Here is a 14,667-nt window from a genome sequence, read left to right on the forward strand (position 1 = left end):
TTATTTAAAAGTTTTTCATTTTCAAACGTTGTTTGGGAAAATAATAGTCAGTTTAAATTGATCTTGGAATAAATATATTTTAAAAAGGCATAAATAGCCTTTCAATCATATTCAATCATATTCTATACTTCTTTCGAAAAAAAGTATGATAAAGAAGATAAAAACAGTTTAATATAAAAAATATTGATTTTGTTAAAGTCTGAACCTTCAGGGCCTTTGGGGACCAATTTAATATTATCTGATTGAGCTGAAATTTTACAGAGAGTACTTTTACACCGATTGGAACAATTTGGGGGATTGGGAGATGAAAAATATTTCAGTTCACAAAATCATATACAACTACGGGCCACCTTGCTGGGTATGGAAGGTACGGTCTCGGTCACTCTAAATTCCGGAGCTTGTAAGGTGTGATATACGCAGACAGCATATTGAGGCCCACCTGAACCTTCTCTCTGATTAGGCAGGAGATGCTTTAGACAATTGTGTATCCTTAGACAATATCTGTATCTTTCTGACATTTCTTGGTACTTGATGATCTTCTATCTGCCCATATGAGGAACAGAATAGTCACTTGGTACCAGGGTTGGTGCAAGACTATTTGGTGCCCTATAGTTATGCACCCTCTTCCCTCCAGCTCCAGCATAGTGCTCCCTCCTCCCAGTGGCTCCAGCACAGAACTCCCTTCTTTGGTGATATTGGCTCTGGCACAACACCCCTTTGGACCTCATGCTGGTATAGGATTTTTCCAGCCTCCCCCCAAATTTTGGCACTCCGTCTTGCCATATAAATTAAGTTGCATGGTACTGTTAAGGTGAAAGGCTATAGAATAATAAATCTAGCAATTGTTTTGCTTGAACTTCCTCTAGTTTAATTTCTTGGGAAACAAAGAGAACAGCAAAGTTCCGTCCTTGTTTTTCTAGGCTGGGATTTTATGCTGTTATTAAAATGGTAGGTGGTAAATAGAAGGGATAAAAGTAAGAGAGCATAAGCCTAACTTTATGCAAAATTGTTATTTTCATCCCGTAGACTGTAAGGTGGACTTGGCCTTCTTGATCGATGGAAGCTGGAGCATTGGGAAACGCCGTTTTCGAATCCAGAAACATTTCCTGCGTGAAGTGGCCCAGGCTCTAGATATTGGTCCAGTTGGTCCCTTAATGGGTGTCATTCAGTATGGGTAGGAGTACTATATATTTCAAAATTATATGCTTCCTTGCTCTACCTATCATGATTGCATGGCATGAGTGTGTCATCAAAACTTTTTTTTTTACCTTTTTTGGCCCAGCATGTCCCTCCATTACTCTTCCAACTCATGAACCTTCATTCACGACTCCCTGGGAGGGGGTAGGGTTCCCCTGTTTTTTTGGCCCAGAAAGATTCCTCCTGCTCCTTTGAGCTTCCAACTCAGTCAGAACTGGGGATATATTACACTTATACAGATATATTATACACATACAGATATATTGGAGTCAGGCCTGTCTATGCTGAGGAGTGAATTTTCAAAGGAGATCCATGTATGCGCATATCTGCTATTTTAGAAATGTTGAAGGTAATGCATGTTCAGTTTCACATGTACATTTTACTGGGGAGAAAAAGTGGTGGTCTGGGGCATTCCAGGACAGGGTTCTGAAGCACATGCAGTAGTTGCTGTTTTGTAAACAAAACAGGGTAGATTTTAAGAGCCGTGCACACATGGATGCGCCGATTTTATAACATGCACGTCACTGCGCATGTCATAAAATATGATGGTGACGCCGCACACGCGCTCAAGAGGGGGATTTTAAAAAAAAGGGGGATTTTTAAAAAGACATGATCCGGCCATTCCCAGTCTGCTCCAATTAAGGAGCAGGCTGGGAGGGAACTTCCCTATCCCCCTTCCTTCTCTCTGCGTCCCTTTTCCCCTCTCCTCCCCGACCACTAAAACCCCATTTCCTACCTTTTTTTGGGGGGAGGGGGGACTCACTTCATCTCAATAGATGAAGTAAATTCCGCGCGCCAGCCAGCTGCCGGCACGCGCTTTCCCAGGACACTACCCAGTTGGCTCCCGCCCAGAACCCCTCCCAGCCCACCCCTTTCACAAAGGCCGGCACTTTGCGCATGGCTGGATGGCTGGGCCGTTGCGAAAATGCGCTTGACGCACGCAGGGCCAGGCGCGTTTCCCCTGGTTTTTGCGCACGCAGGGCTTTTAAAATTTGGGCTTATAATCGTATACATTACCAAACTTAATTGACTCATGCAAGTGAAATCAGACTTGTCTGTTATCTGCAATCTTTGGGTGGGAGGTCTGGGTGAACTGGAGAAGGACTGGGTGAAATGACAAGATATCGGTGAACTGGCAATTCCAAGTATGTGCACAAGTATTTTCAAAACAGCATACATGCATACTTTAGAAAAAACCTGCCTCCACATTTAATTCTTGATGTTTATTCATGAAATGTCACGATTATTTCACACGTAAGGTACACACATGTATGTTTAGAAAATGGGTAGAGAAAGCATGTGGTTTCTTGCACTGGAAACACACATTTGTCCTTTCAGATAAGAAATACGGTATTTAATTATCTCGCAGTTCCTGATGCACAATTTAAGATAAATACTAGAATTAATCTCCACGCATTCACTTATACACACAAAAGGAGTACCGCAGATAGATTTGAAAGTTAGGCTCCCTGTGGGGAGTATGACTGAAAGCTAAGATTCCGAAGTTTTAGAAAAAGAATGCAAAGGGCTTGACTGATCATGGGTTGCCATCTGACTTGACCACAACTAGAACTGAGTGAGCCTGTTAAAGCTGATCCTAGGAGAGGTGGCAACATTGCCTGTTGACATGCCAACATTCAAGCCCAGCTCCCACTGAAGCAGTGAGACTCAGCAGGTAGAGGTACATATTAGCAGGATGCTACAGAGCCAGAAAAAAATCCTCAAAAGATGGACACTTTTTTTTTTCTTTTGGGGATGTATAGTGTACTATGTATTGGAGCAGAGCATTTCAATGTATCTGTCTTTTGAGTCAGTGAAGTTGAAATGACTCTTTAGATTCTTGAAAAATAAAGTCCATTTGTACTTAAATGAAAGAACTATTGAAATGTTCCTCCTGTGACCTGATAACTATTTCAATTTAAAAAAAAAAAAAACTTGATCTCTACAAATAGCAATAGTCCAAAATATAGATATCTAGATTTTACTACAGCTTAGCTAATAAAGTCCAGAGATTTATTTTATTTAAAATTTCTTATAAACTGCTTCCCTGACCCAAAAGGGGTGCCCGAAGTGGTGTACAAACATTATGCACAGTAAACATATAAAACAATCAGTATATCAAAGTAAAACCATAACAAACAAAACAACTGCAATATGCTCTACAAGGAATAAAATTAACCCCTGCATTCATGTTCTTTATCTCCTAAAACCACTACCTACAAAATAGGCCCATGAATCCAAGTGCAAGGGCACACCAGTATCTTTAATTTTCTCTTAAAATATCATAGAAAGAAATCTAACTGGAGCTATCTTGGAGGAACAATCAAGTCTACCTTTTTTTGAAAGGAACAATAATGGTAGCAAGTTCTACAGAGTTGAAACAATAAGTGAAAAAGCTCTAGCTCATAATCGAATTGTCCCTTTTCTCTAAAAGATGGGATAACCAACACCGCTTGATTTCAACTGATTTCCTAGGATATAATGGTCTAATTTATTTCTCAAATATTGAGGTCCAGACACCACAAGGCACAAAGTCAAGACAAAAATCTTAAAGTGTAGACATACCGTGATTGGCATAAGAACATAAGAACATGCCATACTGGGTCAGATCAAGGGTCCATCAAGCCCAGCATCCTGTTTTCAACAGTGGCCAATGCAGGCCATAAGAACCTGGCAAGTACCCAAAAACTAAGTCTATTTCATGTTATCATTGCTAGTAATAGCAGTGGCTATTTTCAAGTCAACTTAATTAATAGCAGCTAATACAAAAAGCATATAATAGGTGAAATGGGAGTTCTATGTGCACAACCCAGGGGCGTTGCTAGGTCCTTCAAAGATCTGAGGCACGGGCCCATAGGTCCTTTCCTTCTCCCTCCCCTCAGGGTTGCCAGCCTTTCCAGACCAGGACTGGACACTTGAGGTCTGGAGAGAGGTGAGAAACATCTGACCCTCCCCTCATTTGCATAAATATTCCACCACTGCCCCTGAACCTGCCTTCTCTCTCATCCCTCTGTTCCTTCTATTCTAGCATCCCCAGGACAATGGCAATGGACAATCTAACAATGGATCAAGAGAGCCGTCAATGATGAGTGATGCACTCATGAATCTATTTGAAACACCACAAAAATGACAAAGCATAACCTGAATAGATGCATGCATTCCATTAATTGGGCATACACTTGTATTATTGGGGCACTGCTCTTTTTTCCAAATGTTATGAAATTATTATTAATGTATCAATCATCCTTAACTTTCACTGATCTCTTCTTAAGGTGCACTCACAGCTGACTAAGCGACCTAGAAACAGCACAGCACACAGTCATTTATATCCAAATTTTGGGTTACAGTATTGTAGATATTTAAAAATTGTGGTCTTTAATTTGATGCTGAAAACAAAATGACAATGAATCCTCTGGAAAAAAAAAAGTGAATTACAATTACAATTTAGTAATTCGCCAATACCAAAACAGCACTAACTGCCAGCACTAGTATCAACCCTGCTTATGAGAAGGCAACACTGCAAATATTACAATAGGCCCTTAAACACTAGTACATCTCCTATTAGGAAAAAAAAAAGAACAAGCCAAGCTGCTATAGATTCCTACACAGAAACTACATACTAGCCCAGTGATTCTCAACCAAGTCCTTGGGATACACCTTGCCAATCAGGTTTTCCGTATATCCACAATGAATATGCATGAGATAGTTTCCCATACAAAGGAGACAATGCATAGAAATCACTCATATGCATATTTATTGTGAATATCCTGAAAATCTAAATAACTCGATGTTTCCCCAAGGACCAAGTTGAGAACCTGTGCACTAGCAGATTACCTCGTCTTGATCCCACATGCAGAATACAGACAAACCCTCACCAAACACAGACTAAAGAGACCATAAAATATAAACAGAAACATGCAAACAACTTGAAACCATAACAAGCCAGACTTTGTATGCAGTGCAACAATGGAAAAACAGAAACATTCCACATAAAACAATAAAATCAAGAAATATAAATCATAATAGTAAAAATATACTCATAGAAAGAATTTTTCTAAATAGCTGATGAAAAGAATATCCAATAATTAAAAACTCATAAAATTATTTTAAAATGTCCCAAACACTAATAAAATATTTCAAAACAGCAGATACAATACCCAATAATGAAAACTAGGGTAAAAAGAAATCCCCCATTCTCCACACCTGGAAATTTCATTTATTTCGCGTCACCTTTTATGGTGTAGTTATTTGGCACGATGCCGGCAGTGATCGCACCGCGGAGGTGTGATCGCTACCGGCTAGCGCAGGACCACCCCCACCCCCCGTTCGCCCCCCCCCCCCCCATTACCGCCGAATTCACTATGCCTTGCAGCATTAGTAAATCCAGCCCTAAGTTTCCAAAAGGTGGCCCGATTTACTTGAGAACTGTGTTTAAAAAAAAAAAAATCAGAATCAAAAGGAACTCCTGGATCCTTCACCCAGGCAGCCAGCTTCATAAGCTCTAACCCAGGAGTGAGCAAGTGGGAGGGGAGGGGGGGGGGGGGGAAGAAAAAAAAATGGCTCTGCAGTCACGCTTCGGTGTCAGGGAAGCACTGATAAGCTCGGGAGGGAGGGAGCTGATAGGACGTATTGAGGTCATCGTAATCATGCCAAAGCTTTAGCCATGTGTCAGTGGACCAGGAAAAGGAGCTTCTTCTGCTGTCCCCATGTGCAACAGAACTGCACATGGGGACAGCCCCTGTGATGTTCCACAATCCAGGAGTACCTGCCATGTCAGGCCTCAGCCCGGGAGGAGTTCCTGCTGCTGCTGCCGGGTGGCTACCTAGGGGGAGAAATCACAGGCCTTGTCCGCCGGGGGAGGGGGGAAGAAGTGGTGAGGTGGGGAGGTGGGGAGGGGAATGGACAAAGGAGCCAAAGAGAATGAGGAAATGGAGGGGGGAGAAGGGAGAATAAAGGTAAAAAAGTGTTTAAGCAAATCAAAATATGAGATGATAGAGTAGCAAACTAGGAAAAATACAAAAACAGAGAAAAATAGGAAAAAATTAGCCTAAATTGTAAAAAGGAAAAAAAAAAAGTTGGGCAGCACACCCAGACAGAGCTTGTCTGTCTGGGTGTGCTGTATCTATGCCTCTCTCTCTCTCTCTCTCTCTCTCTCTGTGTCTGTCCATGTGTCTGTCTTCTGTCTGGGGATGGTATGTCCATCTGTGTTTTTCTGTCTAGATGTGGCATGCTCATGTCTGTGTGTCTGTCTGGGGGTGGTATATCTGTCTCTGGGTCTGGGGTATCTTTGTATCACTATGTCTGGGTAAACTATGTGTGTGGTATCTGTCTGGCTATGTTTCGCTGTCTAGGTAAGAGGTATCTGTTGTCTCTCTGTGCACATACTCCTTTCACTAGCTTGAACAGAAACAAAATGGGGTGTTTGAGACACTGCTTGGCAGTGTGGCTGCCTGGTGAATAACCTTCACATATGAGGTGTGTGTATACACACACACATATATATATATAATCTTGGGGGTCCTAACCAATTACATGAATGGAAGGGGGCCAATGGCTCAAAGTTTGCTCACCCTTGATCTAACCCCCACATTTAATAGCCACATGGGCTAAATCTGGTATGGGATCCCCAACTCTCAGCATCTCAATCCTTTTAGTGTTTCAAACCAAATTATTCCTTAAAAATTCATTTGAGATTTCTACAAGATTTATATTCAGATTAGAAGTAGATCTAGGCCTGTCCTCAATCAGCAGAATAATTTGAATGTTATCTGCGTAAAGGGACCAAACAAAGACGTTTCTCCAATGGTTGTAAAAAGATATTAAACAGGAGCAAGCAAGGAGAGTGGGGAACCCTGACGGGTGCCACAGCTCAACTCTACTGGGGCTGAGAGGTCACCCTGCACAGACATCCCAGCTCTTCTCTCACCTAAAAATGAAAACATGCATTATAGTAAACCATTGCATAGACCCAAACTTTTACATCTGCCAGGAGAATCAGCTGCTCTACCAACACAAAAGCGTGAGAAAGATCCAACAAAGTTTAACAAAACTTGATGGCCCTTTCAACCCACCAACACATATCCATGAGTAACATGGGGGCAACTAGCATAAAGTTGCCCTACTGGAGACAGCACTTTTGGGGGTAATTTTCAAAGGGACTTCTTTGCGTAAAACACAGTGTTTTACGCAGAGAAGGGGCCGTTTACAAAGTTGCCTGCCCAATACATGTGTAAACTTACGTGCATGTGTCCTGTTGGCATGTAAGTTCACCCAGACTGATCGGAGGCACTCCTGGAAGCAGAGCTCAAGAAGGGTTTGTAAAATTCGAGATGCGTGTAGATTTTCAGGAAAATTTGGTGTTCCCTGAATATCGGGTATAACTTGTGCAGAGTAGGGTTTGGTGGGATCATTTTCAAAAGATGACTCATGCATGTGAGTCCACTTTGAAAATTTGTGTAAATATGCATGTACTTGCGGCATGAGCTTCCCGAGATGTTTGAAAATTACCCTCCCTGTAACGTGAAATTTAACTAGTTACAATTTGCACCTATCCATTTCTTGCTCAAATATACTAGAGATGATCCTTCAACAGAATTCAGCCTTAAGACATATTCAAACTCCAGAGATGTGAGAGCTGCTACAGAAAAAATTCAGCAGAAAGGTGGATTTTCCAATGTTGGTAAGTAGATTGGGAACAGGCTGATCAGTTCCTTCCCGTTGGCTAAATTTTTGTATTGCTCCCATTTTCCCTCCACTGTAGTACATCCGTTATTTTTATTAGTGAAGATAAATACCTGAGGATTCGCATAGCTTCAGGGCATCCCAAGGTAAAGCCAAAGACATGAGGGGGGCAATTATCAGCGCTGTTTACACAAATAAAGCAGCATGGAAGGCTCTATAAAAAATTGCCAGCTCTCCATGCAGGTAAAATTACACATGGAGTGTTTGGAGGCATTCCCGCAGTGCGGGCTTTGGTCAGGGTATGACAATGCCATGCATAATTGTGCATTTTCAAAACTACACACATTGTTATGCCCGCAGAAAAAGTAGGCACACATCTCTGTGGCTACTTTTTCCAGTGGCAATGATGAAAGCAAAACCGCGCATGTAGTATTGCTTTGATTATTGGTGCATATTCCATGGGCAGCAAAGTATCTACGGAGTTTATATCAATGAAGGCAGATTGATTGTTGTTTCCATAGAGTCACTCCACAACAAAAAACTATTGCCGTTATGAACAAAAGTTTGATAAATTTTTTTTTATAGTTCCATTTATAAGATATTTAGTCTTGCCAGTAGTGAAATATTCATGATATATAGCCGTATAATAAACAATAGTTTATAAGAATTTTGAACGGCAGCTTAAGAAATAAAATGAATGCCATATTTAATTATTATGAACCATCAGTTACAAGGAAACCAAACTGATGGCAATCTGCGACCTCCCATGGGTTATCAGATCATCATATAGTCGGATTCATTGACTTTAGGAGTAGCAGAGGAGCTGCCACATCATTCTATGAAAAATTTGTAGGAGGACTACAGGCTGTTGATTTTAAAGGGAGGGTTTTTTTTTAAAAAGCTAATTTATTTCAGAACAAAATATAAAGATAGTGAAAGAGATGGAGAGCACAGTAAAGGACAAAGAAGCATTGACTTCTTTATATAAGAGGGTGGATATGAAAAAAAACAGATGGAAGGGGGGAGGAAGAGTATTTGTTTTAGTGGATCATGAAAATACTAACATGTAATGTTATTTATATTCTTTCTGGAGTTTGTTTTGTTCAGTTTAGAAGTGTTATCTTTGTGGATTTTATGTAAATAGTCCTCAATGAACAGCATCACTTATTCACTCAATTTTGGTCAAATTAGAGCAAGGCATGCATGATCTTATGTACATATGTCTAAGCAATCCCAACCCATTTACTACAAGGATCCGTGATCCTTCAGCGCTGTACCATTTTTACTTATGGTTAATCACCGCTAATGTACACTGCTCATCGTTTCCACTTCCTATTGGCAATTAATAAAGGGTAATACTACCGGTAATGCCTTACACTGCAGATCGAGAGTTCTATATTGTGGCAGAGATTGTCCAGGGTTAAAAATCAGGATTGCGCCTAAGTGGAATGAGATAAGATCGGTCCCACGGGCTTTCCAAATAAAACGTGCAGCTGAAACCCAGAGAGAACTAGAAAGATATGATGGTAAATGAGAACTTGACAAATGAAGAACATATAGTAAAGAGTTGCGGAGCAACTATTGCGGATTTCAACAAAAGGTCTGAATATGAACTGACTCCTCCAAGCCAGTTGCCAACACAACACAGATTACATGCAATATTATTATCTCGGTCCTTGTTCCAATAGATATTTCTAAGGGGAGAGATGTTATTAATGGATTACCTATTAAAAGTCATAAGTTAACACATTAGAGCTCATAAGAGTTAATAGATTTATTGAGTTCAGTTAATTATGAAATCAGATTATATACTCAGACATTCTCAAAAGAAAAGTATATTTTTATTTTACATGAGAAAAGTATACAATTAAATTCAATTGATAAATTTAATTTGATTAAGTCAGATCAATTCAGATACATTCAAACTAAGTTTGTTTAAATCAAATGAATTCAGATCAAGTCATTTGATACAAAAGGATAACATTCAAAGTGATTGCTTACCAAGAGTTAGAATTCTTTGCCAAAGCCTCAGGCATGCCATGATCAGAATAGGACAGCAGCAGCCCCGAATATCTTCAGTGTACAGTATATATATATTTTCTTTTCTGTGTATTTTTAATAGTTTACAATTAGCATGTAATTGGCAAACATAGCAATCTTTTAACCTCGTAAATTATTAAACTATTAAATGTCCAAGAAAATATTGCTTATAAAATACAAATACACTTCATCAAGACATCTGTATGCCTTGATCTAGTATAGTAATTCCATCTAATTGACAAAAGAAAAAGCACTTGATTTTACTTCTCTAATTTTTAATATATGCGTGTGTGTGTGTGTGTGTGTGTGTGTGTGTGTATGAAGCTTCTAATGCTTCTGTTTAAATATATTGTAATAAATGCAATACTAAGATACAGCATCTTTCTTCTTAGGTGCAAAAGGTTATAAGGAATTATTTATCTAGGTCTGGTGTTAATTGTAAAGCAATGTCTGGAAACTGAGCTGTATCTGGAACATAAATCACTCCTAAAGTGCTGTCTGGCTTCCCAGACCTGACAACTGAAGAAAATGTCTTTTGAACTAGAGCCTACTTCACATTTAGAGACAAATTGTGCACTGGTCAAAAATGATTCAAAACAATTTAAAATAATTCTGAATGGGTCAGAGTTTCTTGGTTTTCAATTTTTTTTTATTTTTTTTTTTAAAGGTAAAGGGGGACAGATACCATGTCTTTATGATATCTAAGATTAGGAAGTCCACCACCCCCATCCCCTCTAGGGACCATCAGTCCCTTCATCTACATACTAGCTCGCTTACCTCTCCAAATAAATTTAGGCTATATTTTCAGAAAAGTGGAAATAGTTTTGTTAGTAAGATGGATGGGAATCATCTGTAAAACAAAGTCATTTAGGCAGGAGCTTCCTCTTTTTGAGCGCTATGTGCTCCATGAAGGATAGTGAGAAATGCATCCATTTCTCACACTTCCTCTAAAAATCCATCAGTAATGGCTGAATATTCAAATGGTTCCACAATTTAGGATTCCTGTGGAGTTTAAGACCCCAATATTTCAATCTATCCATCGCCCAGCGTAAGGGAAAATCCAGCCATACCTTCTGCAAGTTTCCAGTGAGGTTAAGTGCCTGGGCCCTGGGTAAAAACAGCAAAATATCATCTGCAAAGAAGAGCACTTTAAGAACAGGGGAATCAACCACCTCTCCAACTGTTGCCACAACAGTGTTTAAAGTCAAGACAAGGGGTTCTAGAGATAAAATAAAAAGGGAGACAAGGGACAACCTTGTCTTGTACACCTCTGTAAGGTGAAGGGGGGGGGGGGGGGGGCGAAAAATAACTGTTGACCCAAACCCTAGCCACAGGATTAGACTATAGCACAGAGATCACAACCCAAATAAACCCCTGAACGCTAAAAGAGGGAAGACGCTTCAGATAGGTCCATGAGATCCTATCAAATGCCTTTTTGGCATCAAAGCCAATTACTATCAGATTGACAAGCCCCAGGTGCTGCCAATTCTCCACCAAGGCCAAACCTCTACGAACATTTAACACTGACCATCTCCCATACACAAACCCCGCTTGGCCTCAAGAGATGAGATCCAGTAAAATATATTTCAAACGGTTAGCAAGGATGTTTGCATACAACTTAATGTCAATGTTCAGCAGCGAAATAGGATGATAGGAAGTAACCAGTGTTGCATCTTTCCCAGGTTTGGGTAAGACAATATTGGCATTTTTCAAGGAGTCAGGCATCCATCAGTCTTGTACCATAGTTTTGAATAAAGGTTTAAGGCTCATCTCAACATGGCCACTCAGGGTCTTATAGAAATGTGCTGTCAAACCATCTTGTCCTGGTGATTTCAATACAGACAATTCCTGGATAGCCTGACAGGGTTAAGGTGGGTAATTGAACCCTATGCAAGAAATCTGCTTTCTATCTTCGTGTGCCTCTTCAGCGATATATAAAGTTTGATAATACTGCCAAAAGGCTTCACTAATAGCCTGAGGGGAGGTAACACATCACTACCCCTGGACCAGCGATATTCAGGATAAAGGAAGAAGAAAATTTAGCCTTAACCAAATTTGCCATTACTTTATTGGGTTTGTTACCATAGAGAAAAAAAACCTATGATTTAAATGAGAAATAGAGGAGAGCGCCCTCTGATGCAGTTTATCATTAAGTTATTCACAGGCAGTACAATATTGTTTCTGAAGACAGGGGTACTTATCAAAAGATAACTGCTGCTGTAGAGTGTGTGTTAATTGTGAGAGAGACAAAAATGTCCTTATCTAATTCCCTCTTCTTCCGAGTAGTATAGCTTATAATTTCCCCATGGAGAACTACCATAGCCGTTTCCCAGAACAGGGGTCTCTATATGTTGCCAATTATTATAAGCATACTCCTCCCATTTCTTAGTAAGAAAATCCTTAAAATCAGGGTCCGTGACCAGCCACCTCGGCATTCTCCACTCCGATTTCTCAGAGGAGACTGAGAGGTGTTCAAGAACACATGATAGTAAGCAGTGCTCAGAAATGGCCATTAATCCAATGTCAGAGGAACAAAGTTGGGAAAAGTAACTGGTAGAGATAAGAAGAAAGTCTATCCGAGATTGGGAACTATGTGCATGGGCTATGTGAGTATACCCAACCTCCCCCAGATGCTTACATAAAAAAGTTATACCCTTATTGTGACTGAGCTTGGGTTGAGACGCAACAGACTGTCTAAGGTGGTCGTCAACTATACAATTAAAATCACCCCTCAATATTATGGGCTCATTCCCCAAGGATTCAAGTATGCTAACCACCTTCATAAAGAAGGCATGGTCATATCTGTTGGGGGCATAAAAGGAAGCCATACGCACAGATTTGCCAAAAAGGAGACCAGAGATTGCCACATAGTGACCTTGGGGATCAAAGTAGACCTGGGAGAGCTGAAATGCTACATGTCTATGGAATAAAATAGCCACCCTACATTTCTTGGAAGTACCAGGTGCTGCATAAATTTGAGAAACCCACCTCCGCTTAAACTTAGAATGTTCTACATCAGTTATATGTGTCTCCTGAAGAAAAGCAATCTGACATTTCAGTCTATTTAAATGGGATTCCTCTCTTTTAACATCACATGTGAAAATATTCATTTTACTCCACATTTTCAATCACAAAAAAGCTAAACGAAAGAACTGCTCCCATAAAAAAAGCAGCTGAAACCCCAAAAGAAAAAACTGAACCAGAGGCTTCCCTAAACCACTTCCCTCCCTCCCCCCCCAAAAAAAGGAACCACTCCAGTGCAGATTTTGCACCCCCAATATGCCATGGACCTTTCTTCCCCAGCCCACCCTCCACACAACCTCCCTTCCTCCTCCCCTACACAGAAGTCATCTACCTTCACCATCACCCACAAGGTAGATTAGAGGTCAAGCTGACATGTACAGGAACCATCTCCCCATCAAAATAGGTATAAACCCCACTCAACTAACAGAAAAGGAAAAGTGAAATAATTAAAAACATACAAAAACTCGCATGACTACAGAGGTAAGAGGGTAATCCCTTGAATATGTTAGTGGTGAAAAACACTATCCCATAAAATAAAATAAGATAAAGGAAAAATCAAAACTAAGAAGTAACGCTCCAGTGTTGAGAAAATAACCATCAAGGTACAATATGAACAGGAGCTTTGCAAGTCAGGTAGCTGGAGAATAAATAAAAAATATGGCAGTCCATCAAAGCGCATAAAAAGGGACTCAGTAGAATCTATATGGGTACAAATCCCATGTGTGTTGGGTAAGAGTATAGTGATAGGAGTATACTACCGTCCACCTGGACAAAATGGTCAGACAGATGATGAAATTCTAAGAGAAATCAGGGAAGCAAACCAATTTGGCAGTACAATAATAATGGGAGATTTCAATTACCCCAATATTGACTGGGTAAATGTAACATCAGGACTTGCTAGAGACATAAAGTTCCTGAATGTAATAAATGACTGCTTCATGGAACAATTGGTTCAGTAACCAACAAGAGAGGGAGCTATTTTAGAATTAATTCTTAGTGGAACACAGGATTTGGTGACAGAGGTAATGGTGGTGGGGCCACTTGGCAACAGTGATCATAACATGATCAAATTTAAACTAATAACTGGAAGGGGGACAATAAGTAAATCTGCAGCTCTGACACTAAATTTTAAAAAGGGAAACTTTGATAAAATGAGGAAAATAGTTAGAAAAAAACTGAAAGGTGCAGCTGCAAAGGTTAAAAGTGTTCAACAGGCTTGGGCATTGTTTAAAAATACAATCCTAGAGGCGCAGTCCATATGTATTCCGTGCATTAAGAAAGGTGGAAGGAAGGCAAAACGATTACCATCATGGTTAAAAGGTGAGGTGAAAGAGGCTATTTTAGCCATAAAAAAATCCTTCAAAAATTGGAAGAAGGATCCATCTGAAGAAAATAGGATAAAACATAAGCATTGTCAAGGTAAGTGTAAAACATTGATAAGACAGGCGAAGAGAGAATTTGAAATGAAGTTGGCCATAGAGGCAAAAACTCATAATAAAAACTTTTTTAAATATATCCAAAGCAAGAAACCTGTGAGGGAGTCGGTTGGACCATTAGATGACAGAGGGTTAAAGGGGCTCTTAGGGAAGATAAGGCCATTGCAGAAAGACTAAATGAATTCTTTGCCTCCGTGTTTACTAATGAGGATGTTGGGGAGATACCAGTTCCAGAGATGGTTTTCAGGGGTGATGACTCAGACGAACTGAACGAAATCACTGTGAACCT

The 14,667-nt window shown here is 40.0% G+C and overlaps 1 protein-coding gene across 8 annotated transcripts in view; it reads left to right on the forward strand.

The window, feature by feature from the left end:
- Positions 1-14,667, forward strand: part of VIT (vitrin) — a 215,577-nt gene that overhangs the window by 175,724 nt on the left and 25,186 nt on the right. For all 8 annotated transcript variants that reach the window (XM_029593919.1, XM_029593921.1, XM_029593920.1 and 5 more), the window contains 2 exons: positions 1,027-1,174; positions 7,773-7,876. In XM_029593919.1, coding sequence (XP_029449779.1) covers positions 1,027-1,174; positions 7,773-7,876 — 252 coding nt within the window. The remainder of the gene's footprint in view (positions 1-1,026; positions 1,175-7,772; positions 7,877-14,667) is intronic.

Source organism: Rhinatrema bivittatum, chromosome 3 (assembly GCF_901001135.1).
Source record: "Rhinatrema bivittatum chromosome 3, aRhiBiv1.1, whole genome shotgun sequence".
Taxonomy (NCBI): Eukaryota; Metazoa; Chordata; class Amphibia; order Gymnophiona; family Rhinatrematidae; genus Rhinatrema; species Rhinatrema bivittatum.